Source organism: Ascaphus truei, chromosome 5 (genome assembly GCF_040206685.1).
Source record: "Ascaphus truei isolate aAscTru1 chromosome 5, aAscTru1.hap1, whole genome shotgun sequence".
In the NCBI taxonomy this organism is placed as follows: domain Eukaryota; kingdom Metazoa; phylum Chordata; class Amphibia; order Anura; family Ascaphidae; genus Ascaphus; species Ascaphus truei.
In genome coordinates this window covers 86,827,323-86,842,168 of record NC_134487.1, presented here as the reverse complement: position 1 = coordinate 86,842,168, position 14,846 = coordinate 86,827,323, and the positions used below count along the sequence as shown (strand labels likewise).

General features: G+C 38.0%; 1 protein-coding gene across 1 annotated transcript in view; it reads left to right on the top strand.

Annotated features, from left to right (window-relative positions):
• Positions 1–14,391, top strand: part of TAFA2 (TAFA chemokine like family member 2) — a 605,483-nt gene extending 591,092 nt beyond the window's left edge. Inside the window, exon 9 of the mRNA XM_075600174.1 lies at positions 13,933–14,391. Coding sequence (XP_075456289.1) covers positions 13,933–13,944 — 12 coding nt within the window. The 3' untranslated portion in view covers positions 13,945–14,391. The remainder of the gene's footprint in view (positions 1–13,932) is intronic.
• Positions 14,392–14,846: the final 455 nt, after the last annotated feature.

The following is a 14,846-nucleotide window of genomic DNA, read 5'->3' as shown; positions in this document are numbered from 1 at the left end:
TTATATATTTTATTACAGGTGATACCATCCCTTTATTGCATTGTGATAATCCTGTAATGTCCCTCCAGACATCTTGCTTTGTTCGTGGCATATAGACTCCCAACATGTATGTTCTCTATCATTTCTATTATACCCAAGTATCCGCATGAGATAAGATATTATAGGTTAGATTTCATATCATATATAAAGGGTCAAGAATCTGGTTTTTGACTTCTTAGTTTATTGTTATATGTGTATATATGTACTTATTCTATGTATATATTTTTTATATATTTTTTATATATTATTTTATGTTTTTAGTTCTGATATCTGTAACTGTTCATATATGCACAAACCCTTTATGGGAACTGCACTACTATACATGTTTGCTATTAAGAGTTAATTATTTACCCATATTGTTTTATACGAGTAAATGGATGTTTAAATATGTTTTTAGAATATTTTCCTTATATGTGTTTAATGTTAGTTTGTTCAGCTCTTATTGATTATATATAGGATGTGTATATTCCCCTTAGGTATAGTATTTACAATCTGCGGTATATCTCTTATAGTCCATCTCCTCCAATTCTTATAGGTTTTATCTTATTATGTGTATTTTATATATATTCATTGGTGGTATATTTGTAGACAGCACGAAGCACTTTTTCAGCTGAGTTGGGGCGTTCCATTCAATTAACATCATTGGATTTTGTATTTAAATACCGGACCTTCCCCTTCTCCACACTTCCCTTTGAAAAAGTTACCCGTGAGTGACGAAACGCGTCAGGGAGCGTCATCACGTTGGACGCATTGACAACATTACGTCATCACTAAGCGCTGGAACAGACTGATCCATGCGCGAGTGCTACAGAGGCTTGTGAAAACGGAGCCACTTTCTTGGACTCTTATACAGCATTTACCTGCCCTGGATACCTGCTGGGACGTCGATCCTTTATGCTTTGAGACTGGGATTGCCCCAAGATGATGCAGTATTAACCGGATGGTGGTGATTATAATCACGCAATGCTTATTTTTATTGTACTTTTGTAAGTGCATTTTTTACCCCCTCCTCCCCTTCCCCTCATTAAATATACTTTTTTACACTATGGGCGTGCGCTCTCTCCTCTCTTTTTCCTTTTATATATATATATATATATATATATATATATATATATATATATATATATATATATATATATACACATACATACACTATGTTCAGAGGAAACGTGACAGCTCTTATTTTTTTGTCATATCTTACAGAAAAACCATTCAATTTTCATTAAAATTTGATTCATATAGATCTGTCACAGTATATTATTTCATTTAAGAATTATTTATTAAAGTAATACATTTTCTCTGGATTTGGGGATGGTATGATGACCTCATCATGTAAAAAGTTACAAAAGGGTCTTTAGCGAACAAGAATTATGGACTAAAACGTGTACTTATAATGTTTCCTGATGGTCACTAGTAGGACTGAAAAACTAATTTGTATCATTCAGAAGTGGGTGCAGCTGGAGCACACATTATCAATTATGCAATGAGACAGTGGCGTTATTGTCTTTAGGTGTGTGTTTCAGCAGAATGAGGACATTTTGAATACACACTTTGAACCATAATTTGAACTCCAATTTTATAGTAATCTTAGTGTTTCAGATTAGATTGCAACAGTTTAACACATTTACGAGCTAATAAGGAAAAACTCCTTTTTCTCGTTTAATGTATATGAACCTACCGCAGTGTTTCTGGTACTTCTTGACAACACAGTTACATCAATTTAGGTAAAATCAGTTGATTTTCTACATCTTATTTAGTGTTAAACTACATAAAACACCTACAATTGGAAACCTTTTCATGATGAAAAACGAAAGGGGTCCCTTTTTTCCTTAACATAGTGTATATACCTATCTATGTGTCTATAGGTATGTATCTTCAGAAGCAAAAGGTTTAGTGTGGCTTAGCTCCAGAGACCCTCTACTTCCCAACTAAGGAAATTATTTTATTTTGCAATGGAATACTCCTTTATTGAAGATGAAGCAGTGATTTTTGATTGGGAAGATGCAAATCATCACACACAAACAAGACAATGGATCAATAGAGTTGAAGAATTCTACAAAAATTTGTTCAAGAATACAGATAACAATGGACATAATCCATCAGAGGAAAAGCGAGAAGAAACCACCAATGAAGTACTACGTATGCATGCTTCCAGAATAAATGGCAAAGGCAATAAAATCCATAAAAAATGGGAAAACCTGTGGTGTACTGTATATGGAATTACAACTGAAACCTTGAAAGAAGCCAGGGAAGTACAGTACTAGATAGAATCCTTTGCAACACTTTTTACATCACAAAACGCACATGCAAATCATTGTTTAAAAAAATGTAACTACAAAAATTGTGGCCACGCACGGGAAACTGCCTTGGCAGTGAAGTAGTTAAAGAAAATAGAATGTATTTTGATGTATTTGTCTTTTTTCCAGATCTACATGTAGATTCTACACCAAGAATTAAACCAAAAGCCTATTTTGTTCCTGCTGGGTCAATGATATAATTGCTTTGTAAATATCTAATTGTATAATAAGTGTTATATCTCATGAGAATAGAGGTATTGTGGAGAAATGACTCATTGTGGAGAAAGCAATGAGATGATGCAAATGGTACAATGATTTACAGTAGGAGAAACACTTGTTTTCTAAACGTATTTTTTTCCCTTACATTTTGCTACATTTATCCTGTTTATTGACAAATTCAAAGCAAGAGGCATAATAGTTACATTCAGGAATATTCTTGTGGGGTAGAATATACTGTAGGAAATTCAGTTCAGCATCTTTTATTTGGATAACATTAAACAACAAGAAATGTAAAGTGATTATGAAGTTATTAGGAATGGTGCTGGAATATTGACTGGGAAGGGGTCCGCATTTCCTTATTTAAGGCAGAATTACTTCATTGTTGGTTAGATATACCAGGTACATTAAATTGTCTCTGCATTGGCTTCCAGCAACTTTCCCCCTACAAATCAACCACAAAATACACCATTTATAATTGTGTTTTGCATCTTATAGGACCCTTGGGTAGTACCACATGCAATGTTGATCTAGGGTATGAAGGGTCCACCTGGGAAAACATACTGTTGTGGCCCAGTATAGTTTCAACATACCAAAAAGTTACAATAGGGCTTAAAATGATATACACAATCGAGACTCATGCATGCATTCACTCATATAAACTTACATAGATACACTCATACATGCATACATACAGTACTGTACAGTGTGAAAGAAAATTCAATGCGCTTTAAAACAGTACTACAATTTAACAACTAAATAAGTGACTGTGAGTGATAATCGTGAATAATAAATTATACTGATAAGTTCTTGGGTAATCAGCTGCTCTCAAATCCCGGATTTCTTTGAGTGGATGTTAAGGCACACAGTGACTCCCAAGTTCATAAAATAGAAGGAATAAACCACAACATATTACAGCTCTGTGATGCGAATGATCAGAGGGTGGGAGTAAAAGATACTACTTATACTCGCACTTGGTGAATATAAATTGCACAATTAAAGGACAAATCTGTGAGTCTTATGAAGACATTATAACATGTTCCAAACAACCTCAGAAACATGGAGTAGAACAACACAAAAGTGTAAATCTGTATTTACTGGAGACACACAGGCGGTGCAATATATTACACTCACGAGAGATCTTTTCACAATAAGTCTTGAGTAGTTTTTCAAAGGCACACCATGGCCACCTTGTCTGTCGTTCAGCAGAATGGAATATCGATGCCATTGGAGAGCCACTTATAAACTGCAGGTTCTCCTACTCATTAGTCCAGCCGTTCCTGGAAACAAAGATGGCCACCAACACTGGATAGGGTGCCCTCAAAGTTTCATAAATCCTACGCGTTTAACCAAGTAAATGGCTTCCTCAGGGATTTGTGAAACATATCACATGTTCATTCTTTTATACACCACTGATCCGAATGACTAGCCAATAAGAAGGCTAATTCTCATAATTGGCGATATAGATTTTATATGTGTTAACTAAAGGTTACTGGTTATATATTAAACACTAAATAGATAGCACAGTTTATACGCATTAAATAAAATACTTTCATATTTTATGAAACTCCCTGCGGCTCCAGAATCAACAAAAACCTGAGCAGGGATGGAAGCTGGTCCAAAGGAAATGGAATACCGTAGGAGAAGCCGGGTAGGTTGTGATGGTGGAGGAATAGTAGAAATACCCAGAGACTATTCCTCTAACTTCCTTGGGTGCTGGAGATTCCCTGATTTGTAAGGGCAGTTTTGGGCAAAGAGTCTTTGAGCCCACAGTAGAGGCACAGACCCATGGATCGTTCCCCAGTTTTCTCCTGCTCATGTAATCTCATACTATCCGACTATGTGGATTCCTCATCAGGAAGAGTAGAAGTTTGAGGAGATTTGAAATATGGAGCTAGTCGAATAGTAGAAGTTCTAGGAGCACAGTCCTGCTCAATTTGACAATCTCATATCCGGAGATCCCTCCTGAAACATAAGGCGATGAGTTTCTCCAATTCCTTGGGTATCCCAACAGGTCAGTGCATTCTTTAAATGCTTGAAAATTCTCTGCCAGAATTCCACCACCAAAACTTCATGTTCCACCCTGTCTCAGCAGCAACGGTACAGAATTCAATTGCTAACTGGCCCACATAACGTGTTCCCTGACGAATGTAAAGTAGTGATGAGGAAGTTGAAGACACTAGACCTGGGGCATCAAATACTTTTTGAATGCCTTTAAGAAGGCTAGAGAGTCATTAATAACTGCAGCACACAAGGGAGAAGAAGGGAACTAACACCAAGGGGACCGGACGGCCCCCGGAGGAGGATCCCATCAACCCAGAGTGAGCAGGACAGACTGCAGACCCAGTGACTGGATATAAGACACCAATGGTGCAAAGCTGGAAAGCTAAATATTCAACTGCGCACACTAAACTTCTGTTTGTGAGTTTGAAATCAACTTTCTTTTAACCGATATATTAAAACGTTATTATGCCATGTTGTTTTATGTATTCCTTTATTAAGGCACAGTTCCACATTTATTGAGGACTGCAGAAGGAATCCACACATCAGAAGAATTTCTCCTGTCATTTTATCACATCCTGAATTGTCAATATATTAAGAGGTAACTATTCTCCTCCACATACAATATTGTTCCTCTGTTACAGCCCTTTGCGCCCAATGTCCAGATCATTTTTCTACTAGACTTTGTGACGGGACCAGAAAATAACCTGATTTTGACTGTGGCTGCAGGACTTCTACCTTGGATGCACAACTGCTTTTATTGATCTGACTGGCTTTTAGGTTCTTTTTTACATTTTTAAAGCATTTAAATGTCTTAAATATTGTATGTGGTATTAGTGTTTTATGTGGTTTTAGTGGTTTTACTCTGCAACTAGTTCATTGCAGGTGTTCAGCGCTTCCTTTCACTGTGTCTTTAATGTGACATTAACCTAACTTAACATCATATTAAGAGTAATGCTATATCCACAAAGGACAATAACATAACACTGTCATGTTTTATCTTGTGAAGAGCATAGCGTTAACTACTGTATAGTGGACATTACTGTTATTGAGATGCAAATCATGCTAAAATGGGGTATGGATTGAAGGGACGAAAGATTAATTTTGCCACTGTATAAATACTTAGTATGACCACACCTTGAATACAGGGTACAGATTTGAGCACCGCTGCATAAAAAAGATATTATGAAAATGGAGAAAGTGCAGAGTAAATACACAAAACTAATAAAGGGAAAGGAAAAGCTATCCAAATTAGGTTTGTTTATATAGCCTAGCCTCCCGGCCGCTACTTCTCTGCCTGGGCCTTTCCAGTGTAAGTCCTGTTAGGTGCAGGCAGTGGAGGGGTTAATTCCTTTCAAGGCCTTGTGTGCTTTTGCATCCTTGGATTGCATCATCAGTATCCAAGAGCAGGCCTTAGCAACTACCAGAAAGTGTCAGCCTGAGGGAAAGATACTGATTGGTTCATCTATAGTGTGTGATAGCCAATGAGTATTCTACCTGCTCTGTTAAGGGCAGGGCTACAAAAATCTCCTGAGGGTTGTTTCTGACATTTTCCCAGAAGTCCAGTCAGTCTGTCTCCCCTCCCCCTGAGGAGTGGGAGTGAGTGTGTTATCCTGAGCACTACCAGGGATAAGAATCTGGATGGGGCCTGCATGGCCTTATCCCTTAAGAAAGAATTGTAATGACTCTGTGAATACTCTGCATGCAATAAAACCCAGAAAGACAAAGGACTGTGTTTACTGTCTGCTGCTGTGAATGGAGAGTTGTCAGTATGGGCCATCCCCTGCTCATCACAGAGGATCCACATTATCTGGAAGCGCTGCACCGAGGAAGATCAAGGTAATCTGCACCCCTGTCCTGGTTCTCCCCATCCCATCGCGGAGCACTCAGCCCTCCTGTTTACAAACAGGAACAGCACAACACCCTGAAATAGTAGCTAAAAGAGCAGCCTCACCCCAATCTCACTAAGGGGAGGGAGGGTGGTACAAGGGCTACATTTAAATTAGAAAAAAAGGCATCAAGAGGGGGTAGTATAACTATTTACAAATATATCCACAGTCAATACAGCTTTCAAGGGAACCTTTCATCCCAGATTACTAAAAATGACTTGGTTAGACCTTGAAATTAGAGGAATGGAGATTGTTCCAGCAGCAAAGAAAAGACAGCAAAAAATGCTTTTTTTACAGTATGTATGTATGGCTTTATTTATATAGCACTATTAATGTACATAGCGCTTCACAGCAGTAATACGTGACAATCATATAAATTATAAATTATATAAATAACAAAAAAGGTAAAAGTGCTTCAGACATAAAAGTAACATTTAGGAAAAGGAGTCCCTGCTCTGAAGAGCTTACAATCTGATTTTGTTGGTAGAAAGAACGTACAGAGATGCCAAGGAGGGCATTCTGTAAGTGCGTCTGCAAGGAGCAAAGGTTAATGTATGAGGTGTTATTTATCAGCCATGGAGCTACTCATATGCTTCCTTAATCAGGTGTGTTTTAAGGTGTGTCTTAAAGGTGAATAGAGAGGGTGCTAGTCGGATATTGAGGGGAAGGGCATTGCAGAGCTGAGAGAAGGGTTTAAGGCGGGAAATGGCTTTAGATACAGAAGGGGTAGAGAGAAGACATCCTTGTGCCTAACGCAAAAGCCGGGATGGTGTATAGCAAGAAATTAGAGGGGTAGAAAAGCAAATTTGTGTGTAGTCAGCATAGGGGTGATATTTTAACCCAAGAGATGTGATTAGGTCACCTAGAGTGAGTGTGTACAGAGTAAAGAGAAGGGGTCCCAGGACAGAGCCGTGTGGTACCCCCACAGAGAGATCGATAGAGGAGGAGGAGGTGTTTGCAATAGAGACACTGAAAGTACAATGGAAGAGGTAAGAGGAGATCCAGAAAAGAGCTTTGTTACGAATGCCAAGAGTATGTAGAATATGAAGGAGAAGAGGGTGGTCCACAGTATCAAATGCTGCAGAGAGGTCGAGTAATATGAGAAGAGTGTAATGACCTCTGTCTTTGGCAGCATGGAGGTCATTAGTTATTTTAGTGAGGGCTGTTTAAGTGGAGTGAGCAGTGCAGAAGCCAGATTATAGAGGGTCTAGGAGAGAAAAGGTGTTGAGTAAATGGAGCAAGCGAGAGAATACACGACGTTCAAGGAGTTTAGAGACAAAAGGCAGGAGGGAGACAGGTCGAAAGTTAGAAAGACAGGTAGGGTCAAGCCTGCTGTTTTTGAGTAATGGTATGAGTGTTAGAATATTTTTTGTGGAACAGCTCCAAAGACTGTGATTGCAGTATATATTTAAAAAAAAGGTTACACACCTTCTTAGAAATAAAAGGTATAAAACATATAAAACATAGGAAGGATGTTTATTCAGGGAGCAATCCGATCACCATAACTGGAGTCAATAAGACATGTATTCTTTCACCTTATGTGACATACCATAACTGGTAAATGATTCTCTGGAGTTTTACCTTATTTTGGATCAATGTCAATAACAAATATAGTATTAGTATCTAAGCTGATTAAATTTAACATAGGTTAAACTCGATATACATTACACATTTTTTTTTAAACCTCATCAACCATGTAACTATATACTGTAAGTATAGCAGATTTACTGTAGCACATCATTTAAATGATACGCAAATGAGGCAAATATCATCTCCTATTAGTCTGATAAGGTTACATTATTTAAGTTATAATAGAAGAAGAAAAGAGCTCATGACCACTCATAGTTTAGTATATCTAGAATTATTTTTGCATAAAAAGGGGGAAGTATATCATGCACATCAAGATAAAATGTAAGATGCAATTAGAACAAGGACTCAGCCTGTCAGTGATGTATCAGTGGCAGGTCCGCAGGTAAGTCTTACGCATCTAGGTCTGTCGTGTCTACTCCATAATCACTCATCTGTTTGGTTAGACGAGAAAGGCCGGCGAAGCACTGTGGTAGTCCAACAGAGGTTCGGCGGATATCACACTGTGAGTAAAACTGGTTGGTGCAAAGAGCACACACATATCACATCAGGTAACATCGTCACACGTTGATGGAACAGACAATATCGTCTTCCCAAACTCAATTGTCACAGCCAAAGTGCGCCAACAAAAATATGCTCCAAATATATTTGGAGCAGCGATCAGTCCAGTTGCCACTTATTGCAAAACATATCCCTTTTTATGGGAATACAATTCTAGAAACACTATACTATGAGTGGTTTCTTCTTTTTTTCCCTTGTGTAGTGGGAGAGTGTTTATCTTTTGTGCAGCCAACATACATAAGGAGCTGCAGGCCAGGAGTGAGTATAGCTCAACTCAGTTATAAAGCAGGCTGAGCGTGGCAGGCTGAGTGTGGATCCCGATTTGCGTGAGGACTTACCGGCATCTCAATCTCTCTCCTCTTTGCAGCTGTCAGTTCTCTCCTCACCGCAGTGCTCTCCTCTCTGCAGCTGTCAGCTCTGGTGCGCGGCGTCGCAGAGGAGGGTCACATGACACAACACACATCCCCATACTTTTTTAAATAGCTTTATTGCTACAGACACATATACACACCTCACCATGTAGGAATTGAACATTTTTATTAATACATTTTATATAATACACATGCAGGGATCAAACTCAGGACGTTCCATATACTGGTACCAATACATTACCTCTACACCACAGGCTTGGTATTACAAGACTGACCCTATATTTATCTTCTACATGCCACAGTGCATAATGTACTACTGTATGTAAATGGTTTTTTTTCTTACTAGAGTCTGTGACATAACACAGTACTTGTGGTGTAGAGGTAGAGCAAAGGTACCAGTATATGAAAGGTCCTCGGTTCAATTCCTGTATGATATGGTATCATTTGTAAATTATATATAAATAAAAAAAAATATTATTATTTTATTTTATTCTATTGTTAACGCAATCCCGGTTATAACGCGGTCTCATTCTGTGGCCCCCAAGGACTGCGTTGTAACGGGTTTCAGCTGTATTTGGAACTCTTTCGTATTGAGCCAAATAATTTTTCTGGACTTTATACATCACTCACTGAAGGGTTTCTCATCTCTCACTATTTGGTTTACGATTAGTAGCCTAGAAGTAAGCACTGTACAGTGATTATTGTTAATCATTTTGGGAAAATATGTTATTTTTAAACATTACTGTATATATATTCACATGTCTGTATACGGTAATAGTGGGCCATCTTTTTACCTTTCACATTATTTAAGTTATATCTAAACTTGGCATTATTTTCATCTGGACACTGAAATGGGGCATTTGCAGTATATGGATGTGTACAACACCACAGTTCGGCATACTGTATATTAAATAAAAGTAACAAAAGAGACAAAAAAAATGCAACCAGATTCCCCTCCCACAAGTGTGATGCCAGGAGTTCCCAGAACCACGAGATTCTGTAAGGCCCTTCCATGTTGTATCAGGCATAGTGATGTAAAAACATGTTAAGTGTCAACTACTGCACTTTTTTTTGTCATTACGCTTCATCAGGGGGTACGGGGATGTGTGTGGTGTCATGGGACCCTCCTCTGCGACGCTGTGCACTAGAGCTGACAGCTGCAAAGACAGCATTATGAAGTAAGGAGATAGCAGCTGACAGCTGCAAAGAGGGGAGAGATCGGCTATCACGCTGCAAAATGTTAACGCGTTCCCGGTTATAACGTGGTCTCATTCGGTGGCCCCCAAGGACCACGTTATAATGGGGTTCAGCTGTAATTGGAACTCTTTCGTGTTGAGCCAAATTATTTTTCTGGACTTTATACACCACTCACTCACTATCAGGCTTTAAATGAATAGTTTTGCATCTCTCACTATTTGGTTTATGATTAGTAGCCTAGAAGTAAGCACTGTACAGTAAATATTGTTAATAATTTTGGGAAAATATGTTATATTCAAACATTATATATATTCACATGTCTGTATACGGTAATAGTGGGCCAGTTTTTTACCTTTCACATTATTTAAGTGTAGCCCATGTTTCCCCCCCACCCCCGGTCGCAGATTGGACCTCTAAGGAGTACTGAGGACTGGCTACATGTAATATGGTGGTGCATACCTACTTGGAACAGGAGGGCCTGAGTTTCCCGCGTTAGTATTGGGGATAACAGGGCCAGGCTTCTGGGGTATATGCCTCCATCTTCTTTAGCAACAGTGGTGATGCAGCGCCTCCATCTTCTGGCGAGACCTATAGGGATAGGTTAAGATCCTTCCAGAAGAAGCCCTGGTCCCAGGGCGAGTGATCTTAAACTCACACACAGTCTTTATGTAAAATAGCAGCACTCTTTATTGTCATTGACACAACAGATCAGCAACACTTCATGCACAGCGGCACACAGCAGTTCATATACAGCAGTGCACTCCAAATGTGTACAGGTCTTTCCTCCACTCCTCTCCTCCAGGCTGTGCCCTAGCAGGATGGTCTGGATGGGGCATCAATACCCCTACCTCCACCCCAGGGGTAGGCCCTCTGGGTGAGGCTAGATCTCTCCCCCCTCACACCCTCAGCAGGGTGAGGGACATTGGTCCACTATAGCTGTATCAGCTCTACTCAGACTGGGCACTGAGCTTCTTCTCTCCTGTCTCCTTGCCACTTCCAGATCATGCTCTCTCTGTTCCAGCACTCTCCACTCTCACAACTCCAACAGACTCCCTCTCCAGACTGAAACTCCTTTCTCTCCACTGCAACAGACTGTCACATACGGAACACTCCGACTGGACACACACAGGAGCAGCCCACTAAATAGATACAGCCCTGCCCCTTATGATGTCAGGCCTGCCACAGAGTCTGGGGCCTACCTCTATCACAGCAAGGCAGGGCTTGGTGGGGGGAAAACCCATGATTACTACTGGCGCCTGCCCTTACCAGGGCTTACTCCAGTAGTAGAAGGATAGGTAGCCCACTATTTCTTACAGGGGCTACATAAGTTATATCTAAACTTGGCATTACTTTCACCAAGACACTGAAATGGTGCATTTGCCGTATATGGATGTATGTAACACCACAGTTTGGCATATTTTAAATTACAGTAACAAAAAAGACAAAAAAATGCAACCAGAGGCACCTTCCACAAGTGCGATGCCAGGAGTTCCCGGAACCACGAGATTCTGTAAAGCCCTTCATGTTGTATCAGACATACTGCAGTGATGTAAAAACATGTTAAGTGTCAACCACTGCACTTTTTTTTGTCATTACGTTTCATCAGGGAAGCTTTGTCTAAGTACTACTTTTAAATGATACATTTGCCAATATAATCTGCTCTTTTATTATTGATAAATATCTGAATACTTACCTTTGTGTCCTCTGTCTTTTGGTTGTTTGTTCCGGTTGGAGATTGTGCTGTCGGTGCGGGACACGGTTCTGCCACCCTCTCCTCTTCATTTGTGTAAACACGAGCTGCAAGAGGTTTCCCTAACTTCTGAGGATCTGTTTGAGTATTTTGTACAGGGAAATTTGTTTTATTTGCTCCTGAGTAAATTACGATAAGAGGGCGGGATCAGGATGATGGATGCATGCTTGCAGATTTACTATGTTTTGTATGTGAGTTTTAAATGACTTTTTCTTATATAATGACTTGAGATAAATTTACATATTTCCAAATTTGAACTTTTTTGTCTCTTCCTGTTCAAGTTGGTACTGTTAATCATGGGTGGATGAAACTGCATACTGTATTTTAAATAACATTGTGCTTTTCCCCTTTCCTCTATCTCTCTCCACTTCATCAAAACACTTTTTAGGCAACGTCACGTTACGAGCCTGAGTTAAAAGTGTTTAGTGCATCTACCCCCAAGTGCCCTTGTTAGATTAAGGACTTGCGAAGTGAGAACTGATGTTTCTTTCTAGTATCCATATCAGACCATATGCAGTGGTAGTGGATGGCTCAGCTGTAAATTACTGATTTCTCTGTGAGATTAGGATCCATTTTTTAAAATATATTTTAGTGTCAATTCCTGCATCCGTCCTGATGAAAGGACTTTATAATATTTGTGGAGTAGTTTAGAGTGAGTTTTATGGTGGGGTGAAATATGTTGTAATTTTCCTGAAACTGTTTAAGAGACACCTCTTGTTCTATCAAATAAAAAATATGTCATCAATGCACTGTAGCAAGATTTTATTTATTTATTTATTTATTTTATTTTATTATTTATAAAATGTTTTACCAGGAAGTAATACATTGAAAGTTACCTCTCGTTTTCAAGTATGTCCTGGGCATAAGTCAAGTTAAGACAAATAATACATGGTTACAAATACAGTTACATAAGTGAACACGGTATACATTATATACAAAACATTGCATGCACAGTTAAAGAAGAAATATATTATAGGCTTATGAAACAGTTACAGACCAGATTAAAATGTGAGATAGCCTTAGTTTTGAAAGAATTTAAACTGGTGGTGGATGTGAGAGTCTCCGGTATGTTGTTCCAGTTTTGGGGTGCACGGTAAGAGAAGGAGGAACGGCTGGATACTTTGTTGAGCCTTGGGACCATTTTTGTTGTTTTGCTAGTACTGTACTATTACCACCAAAAGTTGGTTCAAAATTTTTACAACATTTTCAAACTTTTTGGAAAGTTTGATCGAAATATCTGCAAAGCGAATCACAGCAGCTTCAGAAATCTCTTAGATGCTGGAGAAACTCCTCTTGTACAGTATGTTTTCCATAAATAGGTTCTAAGAGATTTGTGAAGCTGCTGTGATTCGCTTTGCAGATATTTCGATCAAACTTTCCAAAATGTTTGAAAATGCTGTCAAAATTTTGAACCAACTTATGGTGGTAATGGTACTAGCAAAACAACAAAAATGTTAAAAAAAAATGCTATTTTGCTTTTTTAAAGTGCCAAAATAGTAGTCCAGCAACATTTACATTGTTTTATTTAAAGTGGAATCGAATTTTGAAAGCAAAAGTAATTGAATTGAAATTAATTGAATATGCAATGCTTATTGACTTTTACTGTTAAGCAACTTGTTGCAAACTTTTGGACCGAAGTGAACACGTGAACACATGTGAAAAATGTGCACATCTCATTTAACACATTGTGAAGCCCCTAATGCTGTCCCGATGTATATGTTGTAAATATGTAAGCTGTATACATTTAGATTTTTATCATATATATTTATATCTACTCTATATAAATATATATTCTGTCCTAACATGTATGCAGCAAATATGTTTTTCCTAGTTTATTTACTGTGAACATTGGTGCTTCATAGTGTTTAGTTATATTAGTAAAACATAATAGCTGTTTACTACCATTGCTGGAAAACTCACTGGTTATATCCAAATGTACGTAAACTACCATTCAAATGTGGAGCCTATAAAGGAAAAGTTTTCTTGTCATCATTTTAACAGTGATATTTTCTCTTTCAATGCAGGTAACACGATAGCTATGAAGAATAGGAAAGTGAAGCCCAGGATTGAAAGCATTTAACCGTACTATGGAAGATTACATCCAAGGCAATCCTTAAAGATTTTACAATGCAAGCAGTTTCTTTGACTGACTAAAATAACTTGAGCTTAGCTGTCATGAACAAAATATTGAGAGCAAAGTTAACACCAAATCATTTTCCAACTCATATACTGTGAGGATTTTAACTGTTGAATGCATGACTAGATCAGTATGAAAGCAAAGCAAGAAGTGGAAATCTACTACATTTTTTATTTGAAACAAAACATGTTTCTTTATATTATGTCTGACAGAAGAAGCCCTGCTCAATTACTTTTCTCGAATTGGTGATGGGACTGCATATCCTTTTAATGAAATCTTTTTCTAGAAGTTGTTCTCTGGTATGGTACATATTCAAACAGTTTCATTTGTATCCTAATTGAGTTACAGACAGCTTTTAGTCTGATATATATATATATATATATATATATATATATACATATATATATATATATATATATATATATATATATATATTTGACTAGTTGATAAGTAATATTTACCTGAATACACCATCCACACCAAACACCTGAATATACCATTTTATTTGGAAACTTTTTACTGTATATGTCTTTGACAAATTCCTCCTTTGCAACATCTAATAGATGTTTTGTGTTTTGTAGTATTTAATCTGACCAGTTAAAAAGGTCAACTTTTCTTTGAACATGGACACCTGCAGGCATTAAATATATGAAAGTGGATTGTGTTTACAGTATATAAAGATATTTGTATGCTTCTCTTGTGTGGATATTCTAAATTTGTAGATGGCAATATACAGAAAATGTTGTTTCAGTTATATAAATCTTTTTTTTTACCTTAAATTTAAAACTCCAGTTCACAATA